This window comes from Trypanosoma brucei, chromosome 10 (genome assembly GCF_000002445.2).
Source record: "Trypanosoma brucei brucei TREU927 chromosome 10, whole genome shotgun sequence".
NCBI lineage: Eukaryota > Euglenozoa > Kinetoplastea > Trypanosomatida > Trypanosomatidae > Trypanosoma > Trypanosoma brucei.
Window position 1 is genome coordinate 3691462 of NC_007283.1, and position 24999 is coordinate 3716460.

The 24999-nt window shown below is 48.3% G+C and overlaps 5 protein-coding genes and 1 pseudogene across 5 annotated transcripts, besides 6 other annotated features; all 6 read left to right on the forward strand.

Moving 5' to 3' along the window:
• Positions 1-436: 436 nt before the first annotated feature.
• Positions 437-457: a microsatellite.
• Positions 458-654: 197 nt separating this feature from the next.
• On the forward strand, positions 655-5964 carry Tb10.61.1070 (annotated as a pseudogene).
• An 81-nt stretch (positions 5965-6045) lies between these two features.
• Positions 6046-6068: a microsatellite.
• An 876-nt stretch (positions 6069-6944) lies between these two features.
• Positions 6945-6964: a microsatellite.
• A 304-nt stretch (positions 6965-7268) lies between these two features.
• Tb10.61.1040 (DNA-directed RNA polymerase subunit alpha) lies at positions 7269-8282 on the forward strand (the record flags this gene model as incomplete). The annotated part of the gene is made up of 1 exon (XM_822915.1): positions 7269-8282. One exon carries the CDS (start codon positions 7269-7271, stop codon positions 8280-8282), a length of 1014 nt encoding a protein of 337 aa, XP_828008.1.
• A 260-nt stretch (positions 8283-8542) lies between these two features.
• Positions 8543-8562: a microsatellite.
• Positions 8563-9000: 438 nt separating this feature from the next.
• Tb10.61.1030 (U3 snoRNA-associated protein UTP11, putative) lies at positions 9001-10041 on the forward strand (the record flags this gene model as incomplete). Its single annotated transcript, XM_822916.1, has 1 exon — positions 9001-10041. One exon carries the CDS (start codon positions 9001-9003, stop codon positions 10039-10041), a length of 1041 nt encoding a protein of 346 aa, XP_828009.1.
• A 531-nt stretch (positions 10042-10572) lies between these two features.
• Positions 10573-10592: a microsatellite.
• A 331-nt stretch (positions 10593-10923) lies between these two features.
• Tb10.61.1020 (kinesin, putative) lies at positions 10924-14211 on the forward strand (the record flags this gene model as incomplete). Its single annotated transcript, XM_822917.1, has 1 exon — positions 10924-14211. The coding sequence occupies one exon, from the start codon at positions 10924-10926 to the stop codon at positions 14209-14211; it is 3288 nt and encodes a 1095-aa protein (XP_828010.1).
• A 2306-nt stretch (positions 14212-16517) lies between these two features.
• Positions 16518-16544: a sequence feature (AT_rich).
• A 151-nt stretch (positions 16545-16695) lies between these two features.
• Tb10.61.0990 (kinesin, putative) lies at positions 16696-21744 on the forward strand (the record flags this gene model as incomplete). Its single annotated transcript, XM_822918.1, has 1 exon — positions 16696-21744. One exon carries the CDS (start codon positions 16696-16698, stop codon positions 21742-21744), a length of 5049 nt encoding a protein of 1682 aa, XP_828011.1.
• A 1343-nt stretch (positions 21745-23087) lies between these two features.
• Positions 23088-24059, forward strand: Tb10.61.0980 (glycosomal malate dehydrogenase; the record flags this gene model as incomplete). The annotated part of the gene is made up of 1 exon (XM_822919.1): positions 23088-24059. The coding sequence occupies one exon, from the start codon at positions 23088-23090 to the stop codon at positions 24057-24059; it is 972 nt and encodes a 323-aa protein (XP_828012.1).
• Between the last annotated feature and the right edge of the window lie 940 nt (positions 24060-24999).

The following is a 24999-nucleotide window of genomic DNA, read 5'->3' on the forward strand; positions in this document are numbered from 1 at the left end:
GAACACAAACATAAACACAAACGAGAAAATCATTAAACAAAAACGAGGGAAAAGGGAACCCCATTTTGAGTTATCCACCAGAGTGGGAAAACCGAAACAAGAAAAGAAAGGGGAGGAAAGAAGGGGAAGAGGGGAAAAGTAGCAATACCGACAAGGCAGCACACAAACAAAATAGATTTTAAAGAAAATCAATAAACAAATAAAGAATAGGTAATATTAACTGAGTAAAGTGAAGTGAGGAACAGAAATTGGCAAAAAAAAAAAGACACAAAGTGAGAGGGGCTAGTTGAGTTGCGAAATTACCAACGAAATACCTTACACAGGAAGGGGAAGCCTGAAAATTAAAATTCATTAAGGAACACAAAGGAGGGAGGGAATAGTCATTCGGCACATACATACAATCGCGTGCATTCGCGAACACAGTGATTGTGCCCCGTATATATATATATATATATATTTGTATTTGTACGTACATTGAATACCCTTCGCCACCTTTACACTAGCATCGGGTGATAACGAACGGGAGAGAAAGAGTCGTGGTGTTAAGGAAACCCACAATCGGGTGTTTACTGTAGTAAACAGGAGCACAGGAAGGCTGCTCTTAGTTTCTTTGTTTTTATATTCGTTTCGTTTTGCGACTCTTGACAGTGACGTATGGCGCTCTCGCTTGTAGTTGGGTTAGCCAGCGATGCGCTGGAGGGCAGACATAACCATGAGAAACGTTTCGAGGCGTTGCGCGCACAACTCGGTGGAAGCTCCAGTTGGCGTCAGCAGCAATGTGTCGAAGGTGTTTGTGGTACATTTACTCTGGATGTCCCAATTACTGAAGCGGATGTGGACCGGTGGGGAACTCTTCTCAGCGAAAGCGCCCCGCCGCCGGCTCCCCCGAATGCCGCTTTTGCTGGAGGTGGTTTTGTTGACGTTGCAGCATTGTTGGCGATGGATAATGAGGGAGACCAGCAGCAGGCGGTGCATAAGCTCGCCCCAATGAAGATGTTTGATCCCAACCAGGTGATTAGACCGGCTATGACAAAAGTGCTTATGCACCGTCGCAAGTGGCTTCCGTACCGGCAGCGCTTGACCGTTTATCAGTGCCGTACCTCAATCATTGATGCGGTTCTCCGAAACTCAGTAGTGCTCCTTACCGCCCCACCGGGGAGCGGATGTACCCTACAGCTCCCGCAGATCATATGGGAAACAGAGGTGTTTAAGACAAAGCGCCTCATTATTGTTTGTCCCACAACTCTCACGGTTCAACGGACCGTGCAACGGCTGCGAGAGGAACGTGGCGAAGAAGCAACGACGACGACAGTGGGTGAGTGCACTCCAATGTGCTATGGGGTAACCCCGGGTACGCAGATTGTCGTTACGACTCCGGAAATGTTTGTGCGACAGTTGCTATGTGACCCAATACTCCTTCATGTTGGTTGCGTTATATTTAATGACATTCACATACGTTCTCCAATAACGGAGTTTTCCCTCTCACTTCTTCGTAGCATGTTGCGGACGCGGGACGAGTGTGGCGTGGGACGACTTGGTAGTGCGCCGCGTGTTGTGGTTTGCTGTCCTGACGACGCGGTTTCTAATACCATTGCAGAGTACTTTGGAGCTGACCACAGTATGCAGCTGAACCTCCAACAGGTGCTTCAACGGGATGTCAAGACGGGGGCAGCCGATGCACTGCGAAGCAGCGGCTCGTACGCATCACCGGTTGTACTCTACCTTGAAGAAACTATGCAGTGGCTCACAAAGTGCGAGGAGGAGGGAAGCTTTTTGTGTCGTGACCCTGGAGAGGAACTCCGGTGCTATGTGGAAAACATTGGAGTTGTTGCAAAAATAATGGCCATGGAAAATGCGGATTTCATGTCAGATGAAAAATTTCGCTCCCACTGGTGCCCTCTCATAGTAAACGCAATTCAGCAACATAGTTTAGCGGAGCGTAAGGAGCGTGCGACCTTGCTAGCGGAAAATAAGGAAGGGAAGCATCAAGAACTTCGGCAGGGTCACACGGTAGTGGTTGTTGTCGCACCCAACCCTCAAGTAGTGGCAACTATTGCCCATGCATTGCGCCAGGTGAATGACCAACAGAGGGAGGGGAAAGAAATGGCTCCTTCCATTACTGTTGAAGTATTGCGGGAATGCACCACCTCTGATGAATTGCGTCTTCTTTTACGAGAAGGCGGTACGGCAGTGGAGGGCGGTGATCGTTTAGTGTTAGTGGCCACTCCTATTGTGGCACAAACTGCGCTTCCACCGTCACTGTCAGTGGGCCTCGTGATTGACTGTGCCCGCCGCTCTTGTGCCACATATAACCCAAATGTTGACACTGATGTATTTTCCACTTCGTATAGTTACATACAGGAATTGCGGCAACGACGTTCAATTGCCCGTGTGTGTGTGGATAATTCAGGCAAGAAGGAGGAGGAGAGTGGCGTCCCAGCCCCCATGGTACTGCAGCTAATACCGAAATCTATCCTACACAGCGCCCAACACCGACGTGTGAGCTCTGATCCTGCACACCATTCCATTTTCCACTTACCTTGGGTGGATTATGTGCATATATATCACCTGCTGCAAGCCCATGAAGAGGCCTTGTGTTGCCGTGGTCCGTCATCAGCATCCGCCATAGGCAGTTCTCACACTGGAAATCTATTGTCACGGAATGTACCCCAACTCGTGTCATCTGCCTTTATCGGTGTTGCTTCACTATCCGCTAGCCGTTATGAGCATCTTAAACGTATCTTCATTGCTGTAGAAAATCATTTGGTTCGCCTAGGACACTTGCAGAGACCAAGTGAGGAGCAGTTTGTACCTCGACTTCTGCCACTGGGCGTGGTCACGACGTGCTTCGCCCTCCCTATTCCGGTGCTTCGGCTGTTGGTGTGGTCGCGATTGTATGGATGTGTTGTTCCCGCGAGCGTCGTAGCGGCGATTTGGATGCTGGGTGATATTTTTTGCACTGTTCAGCACGATGATGAAGCTGCTGAACTTATGCGAGAGTCACGTGTATTTTTTCACATGGCTCCGGGAGCGATGTAGTGAGTGCGTTTCATGCTTATCGTATGTGGCTTTCCCTACGTGGTACCGCGGGGGAGTCCGGGGATGCCTTCGGGAGTGAGAGTTTTGTTTCGAGTGAAACACTAATCAAGGTGGAAAAGCAACAACTGATGTTATTACATGTGCTTGAGGTAACTGGGGTCATTGCACCTCTCGTATCCCAAGAAATTCGCTTAACTGAGAGTGGCAAGAGTTCCCCCGCTTCAGTAGGGAAATCACAGGGCGACATTTTCGATACTTTAGCTTCCACTATTCTTGCGATGCCAGAGGCGGCGTTGCTGGAGGGCAATGGTCTACTTCAGTGCGTAACTGCAGCGCTCTATCCTCAGTATGCCACACCTCTCGATGATGGATCTGCTTTGGCGTTGCGTTTTGTGGAAGGCGCCGCAAAACCTTCAACCAATGATGGAAACGATGGGTCTGAAGGGGATGCTCAACATGCGGTACCACAACTTGCATTCTTCTCCGAGCTATCCGTGATGAGCGTGGAGGAGGTATACAAGAGCCACGCGGGAAAGCCGTTTCTATATCTTCATCGTGATGGTGAGCCTGAGGGGAGGATCGCATTGTTGAAAGGAGCTACACCCCTATGCATGGACGCGGCGGTTGTTTCATGCGGTGAGCGGTCGGACCATCCGAAGCAACAGGCATCACGGTGCCGGGGGTGGACGTCTGTTATAACAAACGCGTGGCGGTTAACGAAATGTGCGCGACGGCTCCCACCCGCAGCGCAGTTACCGCCCGTATCCATACCGTTTAAGTTGTATGACACCATTCAAGCCCCTCAGGTTATCGTCCAGCTTGACGGAGTGATGTCGCTGTCCATGAGGGCCACAACTGCCAAATGGTTACACCAACTTCGGGAGCATACAAGTTGTAGACTACGCGCTCTCGTTGCAGATAAAACATGGCCTGCAGTCCAACAAGAACTCTCCGGTCTTCATGAGGCATGGGAATGGTGGTCAAGACGTGTAGCCAACTCGCAGGCATGGCTACGAGAGGAGCGGGCTTCCCGTCCTGCCTCTAATGCGAGTTCGGCAGGACATTTAGCTCAGGATAATGATTTAAGAGAGTTATTGTGTCCATACTATCAGTATAGCTCGAATCCAGGTCGACCTCCAATGGTCGTTCCTCCTAAAAGGCGGCAGGGTGCTGGCGCACCCCTGAATGCATCTTGTTCGACCACCGCCGTAGCAGGGACAGATCAACCAACAGCATACAATGGGAAAATGCCCGATCCCGTCATGAGCAATAACATTCAACATTCAGCGAAGAGTATTGCCAAGGCTCGAAGTCGTGAACAGGAAGCCAAATTCCTGAAGATGTACCCTGACTTGTTTGCCTTCCTCGACCCGGAACATGAGTTCCATGGTTATTACTTACATGTGCTACGTCGCGAAGCCCCCGACCTGGAGGTTCTTGGTGATAACTTAGAGGAGCTTGAGAAATTCCTTCAGGATCTTGAAGAGGAGGTTAGGGAAGAGGTTGGTGCACAGAGTGCTATGGCAACATACGATGGGCGGAACGGTGACCAGTCGTGTTTTGCTGGTGATTATCAAGCGGAGGCTCCCAGAACAGATGCCTCTTACCAGTTCCAGGAGGTGAATGCTGACGAGTACATGGCCTCCTACGGAATGCAAGTGGAGAGTTCGGTGGAACATGCAACACGTCCACCGGCGTTGTTCAGAACACAAGATGTGACTCAACCATCTTCTTCCTCTTTGGATAAAGCGGAGAGTGTCCCGGCCGCAGCCTCTTTTTTTACGCAAGGTCCAGCAGTGGAGAACTCCACATGTGGTATTTTAGGTGATGGCTTCGTGGAGGAGCCTGTAGCGGGCTTGGCCCCACCTGTCGATAACGGTCCGTCATCCGAGAACTTCGCGTTTACGTCAGGACAGACAACATCGTCGACTTCGATGGCGGGAGCCAAAACAGAAGCAACGGCGTACGGGTTTACCGGGGTCGGTGCGTCAGGCGACGGTGCTGTTGGGCGTGCACCAACTTTGATGGAGCAGCTGTTGGCGATGAAGGCTGGCGGTGCCTTGGGCCCGGTGCAGCCTGCAGTTTCTGTTCCTCAGGACGCGATTCCCCAAGACATGGCACCTTCTGCGTCTGCCCAAATCCCTGGTTCTTGGCTTGGAGGTACCGTTGCACCGCCTGTCATCAACTCAGGTTTTGAACTGCCTTCTTCTTCTGCCATGACCGCCACGTCTTCTTCTCAGACGGCTGCCGCGAACGCTTCCCTCACGAGGGACCTTCTCGAGGTTATGGGAGTCATTCCACCTCCACCCCCAGTTAATCCGCTAACAATTGCCCCACCGCCACTTCCTGCGGAAGCCCTTGCAAACCGTCCCCCTTCCGTGTTGGTGTATCCTCTGCCACCGCGCGAATACGGAAACATTCCGCTTATTCTTGCCAAGGCAATGGGTGAAACAATGGGAATTAAAGTAGGACCAACACGTCTCGTGGGAAATGTTGGTCGTATCGATGTTCCGAACCACAAAGTAGAGGCGCGTGCATTGGCACTTAAGTCCTTCACATGCGTGGGCAAAAAGGTGTACATCTTCAAGAATGACCGCATTGTGGATGGGCCGCGGAATGCAGTGGTTAATAATGCTCCCATTCAACAGCGCAACTCCCGCTTAAATGCCCCACGAGATCTAGTTGGTGAGGGAAATATGTATGAACAACCTGATGGTGCCGAGAATGAGGGCTTCGCGCAGTCGCTGAGGAAACTTGTTGAAGACGGCCGGCCCCCACCGATGGCTCATGTACCGGAGAATCATTTTGCGGCGAACGCAAGGGCCTCAGCAAAGAAGTCAATCAATCCACAACTAATTGGAGTGTTGTTGGATTCAGATGACGACGGAGATGAGGAATCGTCAGAAAGATCTGCATCAGTGTAGGAGTCGCCGTGAAGGGGATGGACTAAATTGCGAAAGTGGAGGTGGAATAGCAGATGTGATCAACGCACCCAATGCGGGTTGCAAAAAAAAAAAAAAGAAAAAAAACTGGAAAGCGAGGTGCCCAAAAAAAAATAATGTGAAGCATACCGTTTTAAACACAGGTAATCTATGCTGACCTGATACTTGTTCTTGTTGCTAAAAATCGTTCATTCCGTATATCGGTGATACAGTTTAGGTTTCTGCTACCGAGCAGGCATTCTCTGGGGGTGCAAGTTGTTTTCATTATTGGCGAACACTCTCGACAACTTTTGTAACTGAGCTGAACCTGCTCATTACCGCCCGGAGGGGGGGGCGGTGGGTGTATGATATCAAGAGGAAGAGGCAACAACAAAAATTTTTTTATGTTGAGGTTGAAGTCGAAGTGAACATGGAGGAGGCTTTCTTTCCTTTGGAAAGACCTCGTGGATGGATGAGACACCTTAAGTTACCTTGTTTGTTTTTGATGCTGTGCATTTCCGTGTTTTCATTTGTGCATATAAGATGTTGCATCCGCTTAAAAAAAACAACAACAACAAAAACATCACCTGTGTGACTGCGTCGAGTGTGAGGAAGAGGGACTGACACGTAGGCTGCCTTTGTTGTTTCCTGTTTTCCTCCTCTTTTTCTGTTTACTTTGTTGTCTCAATGCAACTTCCTGCTGTGTTTGGCACCTCTTCTTTACTTTCCCCGAGAAGCTAATGAACCTAACTTGTGTAGGAAACGCGCGCTCAACACCGATGGCAACGTTCATAACAATAATAACAACACTTGTATTAAGGCTACGAGCTGCGGTAGAAGGATAGTTACGGAATTCCATATAATTATTATTGTCATTGTTATCACTGATTTGTGGAGCTCTATCGGGTGTTCTTTCTACCTGATGCTTCAACCCTAACCCCTGCGTTTCCTTCAATTTTCTGTCTTTATACTTTCTGATGTCTCTATTTTTATTTTTATTTTTAAATGGCGTTGACTCATACAGCATTAATCTTTGTCGTCGCCTAACGTAATACAGTAAGTTTCCAAGTAGGTGAGGCTTCGTTTTCGTCGCCTAGTCGCACTTTAAAGAAACAAAGGATCACACCCAGAGGGGAGGGGGAGGAAGAGAAGGAAGCTCAGAAAGCCTTAAACAGGTCGAACACAGAAAGCAGAAAAGTTACGACGACGTAATTGACCCCTAGGGTGCGACAAACCAGTTTGCCGCGCGTTTTTCCATTGTTTCTACCGCGTGAAGGCGTGATCCTGCTTTAGGTTTTGCCTGTAGATATGGTCAAAGTGTACAATTTGCAACGTAGGACGGAAACCTTACCGACGGTGCGTCGCACTGCTCCTAATGCGGAGGAATTGGAATATCAGAGTCACTTGTCGCGCCCCGCTGGTGCCGGTGACGGTGAGCCAACTCGTCGAGTTGAGACCATCACATTTGACATGGATAACGTAAGTCCGCCTGTGGCCAACATGTTCCGCCGGCTTATGCTTACTGAGGTGCCAGTTTTCGCTTTCGACCGAATATTGATCGAACATAATGACGGTGTTGTCCCGGATGAGCTTCTTGCGCACCGCATTGGCCTTGTTCCACTTGCTGGACCCGTTTCAAGCATGCAGTACATAACCGATAGTGCCTCCGTTGGATTTGACAACCTTGACCCGGAGCGCGTTTTGCTATTCGAGTTGGATGTGACCGCAAAACGTGACGTGCCGACGACCAGTGTATACAGTGGCCATCTCAAGTGGCAGCCCATTGCTAAACAGGAGGAACTGGCTGCGAGGAGCGAGGATGATCGCGTGTTTTTAGTGCATCCAGACATTGTTCTGACACGGCTGGGGCCTGGGCAGCGCTTAAAGTTGCGTGCCATTGCCATTAAAGGAATTGGTGCTGTGCACGCAAAGTGGACGCCTGTGGCCGCTTGTTTCTATGAAATGAAACAAGCCAAAGCGGGAGCGGAAGACTCTGACGGTAGAGCTTCTGGTCGCGGAAGGAGTCGTTCGGGAAGAGGTCGAGTAGACGCCAACGAGGAGGAGAGCAATGCAACACGTCCCCGCTCAGCATCCGGTAATCATTCTCACGAACCGCACAGAGAAACTGTTAACGAAGTTATTGCTAAAAGGGACACATCCTCCGTACGCTTTACCGTTGAAAGTATCGGACAGTTGTATGCCGTCGATGTGTTTCGGCAGGCTCTTATATTGTTTGCCGAACGAATTCGCGATTTGGCGGTTCGAATCCGCTCTACAGAACCGAGAATGACTGGCGCAGCAGCCACTGCGTTTACGGAATAGTAAATGATGTGGATGAGCAACGCCTTTAGTTGGAGAACGAACCGAGAGAGGCACAAAGCAAGGTTCCTGTGGAACCTCTGCTTTCCTTGGATGGATAAATGATGCTGGGGGATTAACGTGACGTATATGTTTGGGAGGCAAATAAATGCGAAGGGAGTTGGTGGCACTACACGTTTGTAAGCCGTAGAGGCTTCTCTTCCCCGTTTCTCGCCTGCACTCTCCCTTGGTATTTGGAGGAAGTTGCGTGGCGAAAAAATTTGGTGTGTGTGTGTGTGTGTGTCCTTGTTCGTAATAAAGCATAATTAAAAGTTTATTTCGACGTAAATTGTTAAACGAAAACTGTATGATAGTCTTTGAACTTGCCAGGACGAGAGCAGCTACGTATGTGCCATCGTCGAGAGGTTGCAGTATGAGATGTACTCTTAATTCAATCACATAGCTCTCAAAATATTGTTCATTCTATTATTACTATTTTTTTTTTCTTTTGGGTTTCCACATTGTTGGACTCCTTGCACATATACTATCGGTCCCGTGTCACCGCTATTGTTGCGTGTGTACGTCTCATCTGCTACCCATTTTTCGGCCAGTCCCCCTGGTCTTTAACGCACCGCTAGTGGCGGAAGGAACCGAGGCGATATTCTGCAGTAAACTGGCCAGCCTAGGACAAGGCTCAAGAGAACAAGTAAAAGTTCAGGAAATTCATTAGGTTACGAAAGCAATGACAAAGGGCAAGGGCCGTAATCCCGGTATGGGAAATCTGGACAAGCACGTCAAACGCAAGGTGCACAAGGAACGATCGCAACCTGCAGCTCGGAAGCACCTTGGCCCACTTGAGAAACACAAGGATCATGTGGTGCGCTCGCGTAGGCGAAAGGCGAAGGTGCAGCGGCTACTTGAGCTGAAGCGGGCTGCGGCGCAACGTAATCCTGACGAGTTCCACATTAATATGACCAAAACTGTTTTGGATGTCGAATCGGGTAAAATGAGGCGTCGACGCCTGTCAAAGGAAGATAACCGTAAGAAGATGGAGAAGACTTTGCGGCACAACACTCGCAACTTGCATTACCTCAAGTATAAAGCGCATGCAGACTGGAGCCGCGCAAAGGAGCTGATTGAAGAGGATGCATTGGGGGCACTTACGGCAGCACCGCCTAAGAATAAACACATAATCTTTGCAGAAGACGAAGACGAGTACCATCACTTCAATCCTCTCAAGCAACTTGACGCGACACCGGAGATGCTCAAGCAGCATCCCGCCGTGCGCGGGAGACTCTCAGTTCTACGTGAAACTGTGTTACCTGAAGAAATACTCTTGTCGGGATATCGAATGCTGTCGACAGCGCAGAAGCGGAAGGAACGTCGTGAGATACAGAGGAAATTACAAAAAAGTGGTCTCAAAAGTGAAGAAGAACGAGCGGAGTTCGTGAAGCGACTCCATGCAAAGAAAGAGGTGAAAATGCACCGGTTTTCTTCCCTTGTAGCAAACGCACTTGAATCTACAGACGCTGAGGCTGAGGGCGAAGATGCTGATGATCCCTGCGACGTGGATCGCCTCCTCGAGTACAAAAAGATTAAAGAGAAGGAGGAAGCCCTATTAGCAGCAAGCCGCGTTAAGGAGATTCAGCAACGCGTGCACCGCAGTAAAAAGCTTGATACCCTGGCAAGGGCGATTAAGAAGCAGAACGATGGTATTCGGTGCTCGTTAGAAAATAAGCGCAACGCCCGGTTTAAGCCAAATTCTAAGCGACGCGCTCGTTAAATAAATAATAAACGCGTGTATGGTGTGTACATTTTACTGCTGAATCATGGTTAGTATACTCGCCATGAGGGTACGCCGTTGCGTTTACATCTCTTTTTTTTTTTTCCTTCATATTCTCGCTGCGTTTCACCTCACATTCCACTGAGTGGCGGAGTGTAGAAGGGGCACCCACTGCAGGAGGAGGGAAAGTTACAAAAATGTTCGTTTAAGGTATTGACAGTGTTTGGTGTTTAAAAGAAAAGGTAAAGTAGCAAAGAAACAGGAGGATATGACATATGATTAAAAGAGGAAGCACATGATGTTAAGATGGTGAGCGAAGGTGAGGGATATCTTTGTGCATGTGGTCCCCGTGTTGTCCACTGCTGAAGGAGTTTTGCCTTGTCAACCGCGGTGGTATTTGGCAAAACATGTGTTCTTCTTGTGAGTGAGCCTATGCCACTGCGGCGACCTTTGATTGTTATTCACTGTGTTTACTCGCTTGTGAATAAGGTGTTTGCGTCGCCTTGTAATATCGCACTTTTGCTCTTCTGCTTATTATTATTATTATTATTTTTCGAATCGTGTCGCGTGGGGGATTGTTATTCTATTCTTTTAAAAGCTCTACAAAAAAGGGAGGAAGTCAAACAGGTAAGTGCACTAAAGGGAGTTCAACCCGCGTTGGTGCAAGGAGCACTGTGAGTAAGTAAACTGAAGGAGAAAAGGATTTGGCAGAAGGGAAAACAGTTGGTAGACATCGCCAGTTCGAAGTGAACTGGCGCGCCAACAAAAGGTAAGATTTTGCTGCATTTTGCAGAACAAAAAGGTGCCTTTGAAGGGCGGAGCAGCTGGTGAAAACAACCAGAAAGAAAACCAACTGGAAAGGAAGTTTAGGGGGCTTAGAAGATGTGTGACCGTCTAAATACAATGTCTATCATTTCTCCCAGATCAGCAGCTCCCAGCTCGGGGAGGAGACTTTCGGCGTCACGTCGGGGTCAAGATCGAGAATATCGTCGGACGAACTCCTCGCGCTCCGTTTTATCCCAAAGGCAGAAACTTAGTGATTCCATTCACGGCACTGGAAATGCCATGGATGTATACGTGCGTGTACGACCATTTAGTGAGCGAGAATTATCCATGAACGCGCCGCAGCATAGCACGGTGCGCATTGAAGTAGACAATCCGTGCGTTCTTACGCTTTTGGACCCACAGAAGGACTTCAAACCCCGCCAATCCTACAGTTTTACACGCTGCTTTTGGTCCGTTCTTGAGAGCGACAGTGCAGACTGTGGGAACGCTGGAGATATATTAAGCGCTATAGGAACTTATATTGACCGACGCGTAGCCTCTCCTCGCTCGAACCGCCAGCGTCAAGCAACTGGAAATTCGTCCCGTTCTCACTCTGCACGTGGAAAGGGAAGCGGTGACTTCTCCGGATTTGTTGAAACATCGGGATCCAATGCGGCGTTGCTAACTGTCAACACTGTTCCGCATCCCCCGTATAGCTCACAGGCAGATGTCTATAACGAGGTTGGTAGGCCTCTATTAGAGAATTCATTGTTAGGATACAATGGCTGTATCTTTGCATACGGGCAAACAGGTAGCGGCAAGACCTTTACTATGCTGGGCTACACGCCAAAAGCCAGTGATTTCCGAAGGTCCAGTCGTCGACAGCAAATTTCTATCGATGAAGCTGATGGGGAGCATTTGTTTAATTCATCTAGTCCCAGACGGACGGCAACTCCACTGACCAGTAATCGTCTTCGCCGGACCTCGTGGAAAAGCAATATGGTTAGCCCACGAGACACGCGGAGTCTCAGTGGTACATTCCGGGTGGAAGCAGAGCAGTCTGGTGCCGGGGACGACAACAAGCCGTCGGTTGATCCGAATGAACTACAGGGGATTATTCCCCGCATTACCAGGGATCTTTTTCAAGGGTTACATGAGGTGCGTCATCGAGAAGCCTCTCATTCTTTTCGTGTGGAGTTGGAGTTCTATGAAATATACAATGAGAAGGTGTATGACCTTATAAACCCGCAAAAGGATGCTGACCTAAAGATTCGCCAGAACCCACTCACAGGTCCCTACGTAGAGGGACTTTCTTCATTAGTCGTTGTTAACGAGGTACAGGTGGCTGAAGTAATTAATAGGGGAAGCGTTGATCGTCACACCTCTTGCACTAGAATGAATGATCGCAGCAGCCGCAGTCACGCCATCATTACAATTAATATTCTGCAGCTTTCGCTCGACGGGAAGAACAGCAGCTGTCAAAAGCGTAGTAAGCTCAATCTGGTTGATCTTGCTGGATCGGAGCGTATTGGCGCGACTGGGGTGGAGGGTTTGCACTTCAAGGAATCCACGAAGATTAACTTGTCACTCACTACGTTGGGTCGAGTCATTGATTGTCTAGCTGAGCTTTCGCAGTCAAAGGTTCCTTCTGTGACTGCTCCCTATCGCGACTCCAACCTCACATGGCTACTGATGGATTCGTTGGGCGGAAACAGCAAGACATCGATGGTGGCTACTATTTCACCCCACTGTAGCAATTTTGAGGAGATGCGACAGACAATTCGTTACGCCTCTCGTGCCAGGCAGATCGTCAACGTTGCTGTAGTGAATGAAGACCCACATGTGCGTCAGATCAATATGCTCACCAATGAAGTAGAGAACCTCAAGAAGGTAATTCGCGAAAATGGAATGAACGAGTTTACCCGCGACTACGTAATTGACTTACGGCAACGCTACAGCGACTTAGAGAAGCGTTGTGTGGAACAGCAGTTGTCCCTGGTGCAACTACGTGCGGAAATAGAGGAGAATACAACTTACAACCGCCAAGATGAACCCACTCCAGTGTCTGGAAGAGCCACGCGAGTGTTCCGCGCGGATTTGAATGGACGACGGACGCGAAACAATGTAAACGGAGACGAGGCAGATGCCTTAACTGTTTCGCCTCGAGTACCGGAATCAAGGAGATCTGCAGCTGCTGCGTGGCCCACCCCTCCCAAATCGTCCCCGTGCAATAACACTTCAAGGAACTCCAATGCTGAGGTCACGGCGGAACTGCGAACTCAAATAAAAAGACTCAAAGACGAGCTGAATACGGTGCGAGTGGACAGTTGCCTCCAGCAGTATCACGTCAAGGAATTTGCGCTTTCCTACACAACTGCCGTTTCTAACGCCATTTGTGATACTGTCATAAAGAAGAACAAGGAATTTTTGGATCAAGCAACTCTGTTGTTTGGCACTCGAGCTGGCAGGAGGGACCCGCACCTCCGTCCTCTAAGCAGGACTCCGCGTCGGGATGTAGATGATTCCAAGAAAGTTCCCGATTGCAGGTCCTGGCGGCCCGCTGATAAGGCTGAGAATGATAGTCGTTGCGTGACGCCAAGCCGCGCCGGAAAGGCTAAACGGGGGGACCCCGATGCTGCGTTGGCGATTGAATGCGCCAAATACCAGACAGAGCTGCAGCGGGTTCGCGATGAACTGGGCTCAGCGATTGTGGAAAGTCAACGGACTTCGGAGGTTCTTAGGCGGCTTCAGTACGAAAGAGAAGATCTGAAGCGGAAGAATGAGGAAATAAGCTCCAAATACGAGGAAAAAGACAGAGAAGTTCGCCAGTTAAAACGTCTCTTAGAGAGTGGAGCAAGGAGCCGTGAAGAGGGTGAAGGTGGCGTTGGGAGCGCCACCGATTGGAAAAAACAAGCTGATGAAGAGTTGAACTGCTTACGCGCTGCATTGCAAAAAATATGCGAGGAACACAGTCGTGTGGAGCAACAGCACCAAGCAGAAATTCATAGCCTTATTAGCCAGCAAGACCGATTGTTTAATATTAGCAGCAGCCTTTTGGCCAACTGGGAAAGTCGTTCCGCCGCTCTAGATTCCTCCTTTGCACAGCTTCGAGCTCTCCTGCACAATAAGGAATATCAGAGCCAGCACCAACGATTACGAGACAGCATGTTAGAGCGCAGAAATTACTCTGCAGAAGTTGCCGCCGTGGATGAGCGCAAACGGCGTGACACGCAGCGGCTCCGTGAAATTATGGAACAGCTAAAGCAGAACCAGAAGGATAGTAAGGCGAGCATTCAAAAATTTGAAGAGGACGTCAGGCAACACTTCTCTGGTGTTAGAACAGCTAGGGAAGGTAACGGAGGTGAATCTTCATTCGCTAATCCGCACTCTTCACGGCCACGCTGAGGGCCTCCACCCCGCAGTAGGGTTAGTACCTTAAAATGAGGAAAGGACACAATGAGAAGGGGTGCTGCATATAAAAGGGAAATAATGAGCGGGTAATGGCCGTGTGTGGACATTAGAAGAGGGAGGGAGGGTAATTCGTTCGAATACAACGAATTGGTGACCCCCCACACACATATGTTAGCTTTGGTGACTGACTGTTGGCCCACTTGCCCTTCAAACTGTTTCATTCGGGTCCCTATGTACGTGGATGTGACAAAGCCCACGAAGGTAATTGCTGATGACTTGCACTACGCTTCATTGGATATCTTTGCTGTCTGTCATCTGTGTTTTGGTCGTTTTTTTTGTTTCTTTTCACGGTCACACAGGAGAAATAGGCGAAATTACTTTCGATATTCCGTGAAGTCCTATCTAGAGCAGGGGAGTAAGGGAAACCTGTATAAAATATGCCAAGTAGGCAGCAGAGGAACTTGGAGTGAGTCCATGATATCGACGAATACGGCCCCGTCAGTGAGGGAAGTAAAGGCGAAAAGTGAAAACAAATATTTCTGTATCAGTGGTCGAGTAGCGTCGCCTCGGTACGGGAGTAAAGATTTTGGGAGCTTCCTCCTTTGAGTAGTGTCTGTGTTTTCATTTTGCTCTTTTTTTGATCTTTCCTCACAGCACCTCTCCTACTGCGTTGTTTCGTGTTTTACTCTAGTCCCTGCCTTTTCTTCTGTTTTTGTTTCTTTTTCTTTTTAAGTTTTCTCGGTGCGTACTTTTTGCTGTTGATTTGTGTGTGATTGTGCAAAGTCGATAGTGTTTCGGTAATTCGCTTTGTCATTTCAACTTTCGTTACTCCCCTCCCCACTCCACCTCGCATCGCTCTTCTTTCTGTTTCTACCGTTATTGCCATTCTTGTGGTTCCGTATGGTTGGAAACTGCGCCATGTTGCGCTTTCTGTAAAGTAGAGGAATGAGGGAATGGGTATATCTAGTGCAGCAATGGTGTGGTGATGAGTGGCACTACCGTTATATGGAAATTCCGTCCCGAAGAAAGTGACCTCCGTTTTTTTTTGTTTTCACACCCTCTTTTTCCTTTATATCTCGTCTTCCGTTGCTGCCGCAACGAGACTTGTTCATCTTCACTGGCACTCTTTCATCCCTCTCCCTCCCGTTTCCTCTCTCTGTGTTTTGCCAGTGTTATGTCTCAATCGATATCCAAAACAAGCAGGCAAAGGGTATGTTTTTTTTTTATTTTTCAGCCGAATGAGCAAAGAAGCAAGTGGGGGCAGAAGGGGATAAACGACAAAAAAGCAACTGAGGGAGAATTCGCCCGTGTGTGAATAACAGTGACTCCAAAAGAATGGGTTTTTTGATTAAATAAATAAAAAAAAGAGCAATCACGCATATGTATTTATGTACGCATGTGTGCTTGTGTGCTTGTGTGCGCTTATTTAATGAAAAGTAATTTTACGATTATCATTCAAAAGCACAATAACGCGCCGTAGCTTTTACGGAAGGGAACCAGATGTTTCAGAAGTAGAGCAGGAAGGGAGAATTGTGGCTTTCGTTTGGGGAGGAAGATGAAGCGGCGACAGGTCCAGCGTTAATGATTTTATTGTATTTGTTTATCTATTTACTTATTTTTCAATTTACTTTTATTTCTTCTTTCGTATAATATTCACATGGCCATCATCATTTTTTTTTTCGAAAACTTGCTTTTCTTTCCTCTCCTTTTCTCTCCTCCACTTCCACTTCCATTTCCACTTCCCAGACTTTCCGTATGTTCTTCGTTGTTGTTCTCGTGATGCCCTTCAGCTTCTTACCATCTCTTTCCTCTCTCTCCCCCTCCAGGTGCACACCCACGCGATTTAAAGGCACACCTCTGCCAAAGCGGGTTGAGTGGTAGCAGCGATACAAGAAACTGAGTAAAGGAAAATAAACAAATGAGGAAATGGGTGATTACAAATGCATCGGTGCCTGTAGGAATGGACAAGAAGATGGGTGTTGCATGAATGAGAGAAGGGGAAGGGAGTAACGGAGTAAGGAAGTCGTTGTTTGTGAATTGGGATGTGAACTGTTCCACTTGCCGTTTCTCTGGTGATCCTTTTTTCTTTGTTTTGTGTGAGGAAATAGAATATTTTTCTGCTGTGGCATTTTCATATGTATTTTGCACGCTTTTTTGCGTGTATGTACATATTTGTATTCATTTACCCATATATATACGACAGCTCTGAGGTATGAAGGGACGCGCTTGCATTACTGATATTCACCTTTTTGTATTTAATCATGACATCGGCTGTGATCACGTCAGTGCCAACCCTGACGATTATTATTATTATTATTTATTATTTACTACTTCTTGTTTTAATCACTACCCCACAGAAGACTGGTGAGAACAAGGGAAGAAAGAGAAGGTTAAGGTGAGGGACGAGGAGCGGTTATAAGGAAAGACTAATTAAGGTGAACGGTAAGGGAATTGCGTGGGATTTAGACTGCGGCAGCAATGGTGAGATTAGATCCCAGCGCATCCACGGCGTCATCCATGACCACAACCACAGCGACTTCTGCCCTTGATGTTTCATTGACTGAACAGGATACATCACGCAGCAACGGGGGTGCGCAGGACAGCGCGATGCGTGTGTATGTTCGCATTCGGCCTTTCACCGCGAGTGAACTCTTGGAAAATGGGGAGCGGCCCAACCGGACTATCGCTCTCGACGCGAGAGATGGCCACATAAAAATCATGGACCCCTCACGGAACTTCACGACGCGCCTCACGTACGTTTTTGAGCGCTGCTTTGACTCGGCCGAGGCCGGACCAGGAGCGGACCAGGAGGAAGTATACACGCATGTTGGTCGTACAGTTCTAAACAACACGGTGGATGGTTACAACGGTTGCATTTTGGCGTATGGACAAACGGGGACTGGTAAAACATACACCATGCTGGGGCCAAGGGACGTAGTGACTAGTGGGAGGTTATATCGGGAAGAGCTGGCACAGCAAAGCTCCTCTTTTTCTAGTATCACTAAGTTGAAGCTATGCTCGCCCTCACCCTCCTGCTCAGGCCAGATGAAAGGCATAGATGAGAGTGCCTTTCTGGAACTCTCATTGGGTGGAGATAGTTTTTCGACGACGGAAGAAGGTATTATTCCTCGCTTTGCACGTGACCTCTTCAACTCCCTTCGACAAAAGCAGAGAGAAGACAGTTCGTACTCCTACCGCGTGGAAATGGAGTTCTATGAAATTTATAACGAAAAAGTCTTTGATCTCATCTCAGGTGGGCACTCTACAAATGACCTTCGGGTAAGGCACCAGACCGTACGGGGTGTTTTTGTGGAAGGTCTGGACCGGAAGCCAATAGCAGCAGAGGAAGATTTATTGTTCTGGATGTACCGGGGAAGCATTGAGCGTCATACCGCTTCCACTAAAATGAATGATCGCAGCAGCCGCAGTCACGCCATCCTTTCCATTCACGTTGTACAAATGACACTTGATGAAAATAATAATACTAACCGCGTCAGTAGTAAGCTCAATCTGGTTGATCTTGCTGGATCGGAGCGTATTGGCGCTAGTGGGGTGGAGGGTTTGCACTTCAAGGAATCCACGAAGATTAACTTGTCGCTCACGGCACTGGGTCGAGTCATTGATTGTCTAGCTGATGCTTCAACGGGTAAACCGAGCGCATTCTGTCCGTACCGTGAATCCAACCTCACATGGCTACTGATGGATTCGTTGGGCGGAAACAGCAAGACATCGATGGTGGCTACCGTTTCCCCGTGCGTGGAGCACTACGAAGTGACATGTCAAACACTGCGTTATGCCTCTCGTGCGAAGCAGATCGTCAACGTTGCCGTCGTGAATGAAGACCCACAGGTACGCCAGATCAAGAAGCTCACTGCCGAAGTGTCGAGACTAAAGCAGCTACTGAACAATCAGTCTATTTGTGACTATAGCAATGAAGAAGTTGAACGGTTGCGCCAGCGAGTGGTGCAACTTCAGCAGGAGGCGGTTGAACGTGACTTCATGTTGGAGACGTTTCGCGAAGAGTTGAACGACAAAACTAGTTTGATGAATCACCATCGCAACGGAAGTGTCACCCTTTGCAAACACAACGCTAATGGTAAACAACACCAACAGGGGGGAGAGACGATGACCAAGGATGAGGTTAACAGCCCACACCTGATGCAAAGGACGAAGGGAAAGGAGTCAACAGGGGGTGCAGCAACCGGTGATTGTGGGGGAAAACAGAGTTCTCGGTCAGTAAATCCGTATCTCAATGCCAGGACGTTACAGCAGCTGAAGTACCTTCGAATTGAGGCCGATCAAGACTACGGTACACTGATAGCTACGCTGGCGCGGTGTGCATTCGACGCTACAATGAATTACGAATGCACGTTGCAGAAAAACATCATGATGATAAACTCTCATAGTCATGCCTTGCGAGAAAACGTGCAAAAGATGGAGTCCAAGGAATGGTTGGTACTTGCTTCCATTGGAGATAGGCTTCTTTCCGAGTTCGCTAAGGCATGCGGAAAGCATGCGAGCACCCCAAGGCACCACGAAACGGTGAAACCCAAGGGACTGAAGACCCCTGAAGTTGAAGTCCAGGATAAGGATAGGGATAAGGCACGAATGGAAATAAACAGGCTGCGAGAGCGGCTGTATGATGCCATGGTGGAAAACGATGGGCTCAAAGAGCGTTGTGAGGCGTTGGAAAAGGAAGCGCACAACTTCTCCAAAATGGAAAGAACTCTAAAGCAAAAGTTAGCTACTCTGCAGGCTGAACTAGATGGGGCCGGTCCTAAGGTGATTGCATGGGCAACAAACACCATGAAGGCGGAACCAGGGTTGACACCGAGAACTGCTGTGAATACCACCAGGGAAAATCACGACTGTCCCAAAGAGGGGCGGAGGATGTCACCTCTACTCCCCAGCGCGAGATGTGTCCAAGCACGCAAGGTAAAACACAGTCCCCGTCAAAAGGAGGTTGGAACCACTCGTCGTGTTGCAGAAAAAAATGGGACCGAAGCGCAGCTTGAAAACAGTGTATGTTCCCTCTCTGTTCCAGTGTTGAACCTCCGTCAGATCAGCGCAGCAGCTTTTCTCAGGTCTGCGATTGACTCTCACCACGATGCGCTGCTTGATCTTCTGATGGATAAGTTCCGCTTGGTCGGCAACCTGTACGAACAATATGCTAAGAGCTTTCTCGGAAAAAACCCTTTAACTGGGAGCAACGGAAAAAGCGAATGCCCTGAAAAAGAGCTGACGCTTGCAGAAGAACGATTGCCAAGCAAAAAAGTCCCAAAAAGGTCTGTCGAGGTGCAGAAAAAAAGTAAGGTCGCGAGTGATATGATTTCATCCAGGGGGCGTGGTCGGGGCGGAGTTTTAACGGGAGATGATGCGCTATGCAGGGAGTCAACCGTTACCTTGCACAGTCCCAGGGGCGCAGAGAATGCTAAGGGGTTGCAACGACGCTGTCATCAAAAAGCGCAAGCTACGACAGTCCGAAAGACATCCAGAAGAACTCTTGGAAGCAGCAGCGATACCTTTTTACCTGACTGCGAGGAAGAAGTCACCTTTTTGAAGGAACAGTTTACCAGGAGGGAATCTGGGATTAAAAAGGAGCATCAGTCGGTTGTCAGGGAGCTGCAAAACAACTTAGCTGAGGCAGTGAAAAGAGCGGCCCAGGAATATAAACAACTCTTGGATCAATCTAGCAACGAAAAGAAGCAGTTGAACGAGCAACTTGCCAAGTATGGATCAATTGCGGCTGCTGCTGAGAAGACTAAGGAAAGTGTCTCCGAACAAACGCGTTTGTTCAGGGAGCAATGTAGCGGACGAACTGCAATTGAGATCGAACAGATGGAGGTTTGGGCATCCACAGTGGCGAGCAGCGTAGCGAGTATTTACCGTCTACGAAAGGAACAGGAAAGTGTTGCTGCCGCAAAGGAACGGCAACAACTTATTAATCAGGCGGCCTGCGACAAAGCGGAACTAACGTGCTCCCTTCGCCACAGAACTGAAGTGCTTTTGGAGTGGGTATCCGGGCGTGAAGTTCTCCTCTGCGAAGAAGAAAGGACTCGTGCCCACCTTGTTCTTCGTTTCCGCGAGCAGGGAATTGCGTCTGGATGTTGCGCGGAGCTTTCCACCATGCTTGTTGAGAGCCACAAGTTACTTACCGAACATTGTGTAGTTGAACACCAGGTGTTTATAGAAGGAGTTACGCCCATCTGCAATGCGTTCCTGGGCGCCAGTAATGCCCTAGCAAAGGAAAAGAGCCATGTTATGCAGTTGCAAGGTCAGGTGCGCTCTGCAGTAATGGGTCAATGCCGACAACAGTTACTGCAATGCCGAGAGGATGAAATTAGTGCCAGGGAGGCGATTCTCGCGTCTCAAGATAGCGAAGCTGCAGTGATCAAAGACGCGTTAAGACGTATTGGTGGCGCTATAGTGATAAACCAAAAGTTTGTGACGGATTTGCGAAATCGACTAAACACCGCGCAAACGGAGCAGCATCGACATCAACTACGGGGATGTTTGGAATATGAAGCTAACTCCCGCAACACTATCCTTGCAGCACAAAAGGACGGAGTCGCAACAATCAGATTTGCGTTTGAGCAGGCCCATCTTGCTTTGGAGCAGAAACAATACCAGACGACGCGATTGAATGCTGAGCTGGACTGCTCCAAGAATAATAACCATCTTCAAGGGGTGCGTGTGTGCTTGGACAGTGAGACCGACGCTCGGGACCATCTTGTTGCGTATCAACAGGGTGAATGGCAGGTACTTGAGTTGTGTTTTAACACGGGTCGCAAGATGTTGATGGATAATGCGAGGTATTTATGTGGGTTATTGGATACGGCCAATACTTCTCTCGCAGCCGCTGTTGTGCGTGCGCCAAAATCTGCATTGGGAGCTGTTTTTCTCTTTGAGCAACATGAGCGGTTCGTTTTGGAGGAACTGAACGCACATACCACTTGTCTACAAGACGCACATCGCGAGTTATCCGTTTTGTTATCAACCAGTCAAGTACAACGTGAGTGTGACGTCACACTCACGGCACTTGAAAACTACTACTCGGAGGAGCTTGCACGCACAGAGAAGGAAAACAAGGAGCTGAAGGCGAATATACAAATATTGCGTGAGAACCTCGACTTTCAAGCCAGCTTGGACCAACTCCAGGCTGAAATCGAAGGAGACGGACCAGCTGGGCTGGGTTCGGGTGGAGGATCTGAGGGCGACCCACTTTCCCTCACGCAGCACCGTGAGGGTTTGGGCATTAGCGGCCTCATCTCTAACTTTTTCACTCGGGTTGGATATGTTCGAAAGGATGGATTGCCACGCGACTTTTCTCCCAGGATGATGATGTCGCACACAAGCAGTGAAGAGGATTTTGGTGCCATGAGTGATGCTGCTGCACGGTTTGGTTACACTCCTGTGAAAGATGGTAGGAACAGGAGGAACAGCATGCAATCCATAGTAGGAAGCGCTCTTTTCCCCCCAAATCATGACAGCACGCCACTGCGCGATGATGATGCGAGCATCCAGTAGTCTCGGGGGAAATGCTTGATAAGAGTTTTATTAATCTCCTGGATGTAATGACAGGACGATGGATTAAGAAACAAGTTAGTGGGGAGTAAGTGACAAAAATTGTCGGGAGTCGTATCATTGTACTACGTTAATATCGCAGCATGAATTGTAATAAGAAGTAAAACTCTCTAACGTTTTTTGTTTGTTGTACAATATTTCAAATGTTTTAATGTATTTTTCTTACCGAGGAGGAACAAAGTAACAACAGACAGACCTCCACATATCCATTGGACTCAGTCAATGTCATACACGCTAGTGAAAAGGGTGAAGTAGAGGTGAAATTATGCGGGTGTAGCCTAAAGGGCGCAACAATGTCCTGTTCTGGCGCCGGTTCACCGTGTTTTTGCTTCCCTCGTTACTGTCTCGTTTGTTTGGTTGTTTACTGTATTCTGTAATTTTCGTCTCCCTTTTACACTTTTGTACTCATCGGTTTCTTTCTTTTTCGTGGGGGGGAGAGGGAAGGAGGAAGGGGTCGGTTTCTCGCACTAGTTTTACTGTCACACTGTAGAATGATCGACTGTATATATCTATATATTTGTATTTATTTTTATATACCTACTTTTGACAGAGCTTTTTCATGTAACTGATTGTGAGTGGTGCGGGGTGGTTGCTGGTGTGGTGTAGCACTGTTGGCGAAGGAAGAGAAAAAGAAGTTTAAGAAGTACGTGGCGTGACCAAATGCGTTCAGTTTGGTTTTCAATCATCCTATTTAGTTATGGTTGTTGGTTAGTAAGCCGGTTGATACCGCTCATGACACACCCTTTAGCACCGTGTATCCTGTACAAATTCACTCTAGTTGTCGCCCACATCTTTATCTTGTTTCCCTTTTCTAATGCAATAAGGGGATGTGCACAGCTGAGGTCCGTGATTGGTGTTTCGTTTTTGTGCGTGGGTGCAGGCGCGGGCGTCAAGCAATGAACTTTCTTTTGATTAAATTAACATGCAAAACGAAGCGAGGAAAAGTTTGTCTGCTCTCTGTCATCTCTTCTTGTCCTAAGGGTGGTTGTCTCCTTCAAGCATTGTCTGGCGCACGCTGAAATGGGTGTCGGGCGGTGCATGAAGTTCTTTCTTATTCATCAATCCCTCCACTTTACTACTTTGTAAAACTCTCTCCTTCCCTTTCCTCATCTGTATCTTATTTTGGGGGCGGGGTCACTGTGAACCTTTTACGCTACCAATAAGTTTGTTATCCATCATTATATTAAAAGTAAAATACTAAATATCAATAAAGCCACCCAAAGCCACAAAGGATCTTCTTTAAGACACACAAAGACAGGCACCAGAACAAAACTACCAACATAACAATGGTCAGCGTTGCCGTAATTGGAGCCGCCGGTGGTATTGGCCAGTCTCTATCGCTACTTCTTCTTCGCCAACTGCCGTACGGGAGCACGCTCTCGCTGTACGACGTGGCGGGTGCCCCCGGAGTGGCCGCCGATCTCTCACATGTTGACCGCGCCGGCGTCACCGTCAAATATGCTGCTGGAAAGCTCCCCCCAGTGAAGCGTGATCCCGCCCTCGCCGAACTTGCGCGCGGTGTTGATGTTTTTGTCATTGTCGCCGGTGTGCCCCGTAAGCCCGGTATGTCTCGTGACGACCTCTTCAACGTGAATGCCGGCATCATTATGGATCTTGTTCTCACATGTGGTTCCTCATCGCCGCAGGCATGTTTCTGCGTCGTGACGAACCCCGTAAACAGCACCGTGCCGATTGCCGCTGAGGCCTTAAAGAAGCTTGGCATCTACAACAAGAACAAACTCCTGGGCGTAACTCTGCTGGATGGGCTCCGTGCTACCCGTTTCATCAACAACGCTCGCCACCCTCTTGCCGTCGCCTCCGTCCCCGTTGTTGGTGGCCATAGCGACGTAACGATTGTCCCACTGTTTTCTCAACTTCCTGGTCCACTCCCTGAGGAGGGGGAACTGACACAGATCCGCAAGCGTGTGCAGGTGGCGGGTACGGAGGTGGTGAAGGCAAAGGCAGGCCGCGGAAGTGCCACCTTGTCGATGGCTGAGGCAGGTGCCCGCTTCGCGATGTTTGTTGTGAACGCCATCACAGGTCAGTCTTCCCCGATGGTTTATGCGTATGTGGATACAGATGGCACTCAGAATTGCTCGTTCCTCGCAATACCGGTGGTTCTTGGCAAGAATGGCATTGAAAAGCGCCTACCGATAGGTCCCATGAATGCTGTGGAGAAGGAAATGCTTAAGCAATCCATCTCCGTTGTGAAGGCGAACATTGAGAAGGGAATGAATTTCGCGCGCTCAAAGTTGTAAGCCCTCTTCAAAGGCAACTCTCCCCTATCCTCAATGTTTCTCTACCACCTTCTTTTTACCCTTTTCCAACTGGTTTGATCCGTAACCGGTCGTAAGGAAGAGGTTTGAACGTACATATATGCGCACAGCCGGAGCAAACAAAAGGATGAGAAGAAGTTTGGAAGGTGTGATGGTAGAGACTGAAAAGGAGCAGGAAAACGAAGACAAAACAATAAGAAAGTTGAGCAAGGAAATCTGTTTTAGGTCGCGATATTTATCGACTGGAGAGGTACTCTGTTTTAAACGTGGACTTCAGTTATCTTAATTGATGTTTACTATCACTAACCAATTTTATGCAATGATGAGGAGAAGTTCAAAGAAAATAAAATAGGTGAATGAGAGATAAAGGTGGAAGGGGGCATACATGCGGAAGGTCGAGGAAGAAGAAAAAGGAAAATATGAGAACTATATGATCTGAAACGGAAGGCTTCTTCACCACACATATAATTTACCGTGTATACCCTTATCGGTTTCCCTTTCGGTCTCATAGCACGCTGAAGGAGAGTGTGAAGGAAAAAGAACTGGGATTGATAGTGAGGTTCCACTATAAAGGGAAAGGGCGAAATAATAACAATTATTATCATTATTCAAGAGGGGAAAGGGAAGAAAAATGAAAGAAACATTTTGGTAACTCTTTCCTATCACATTTCTTGTTTTGTCGTTTCACTCCACCGTCATCCCACTCCCCACTGGTATCGGGATCGATCCCACATGAACCGAATGAGTCACTGAATATAGTTGTTTACGTGTATGTGCAAAAGTGCATTTGGGATTCCAACCGGCAAAAATGTAATCGACCGTAGACAACTATATTCGCAAGCGCACAAAAATAAATCTATTTATCTATATATATATGTGCTGCAAGTATATGTGACAGGACACGTGTCGAATACTAACGTGG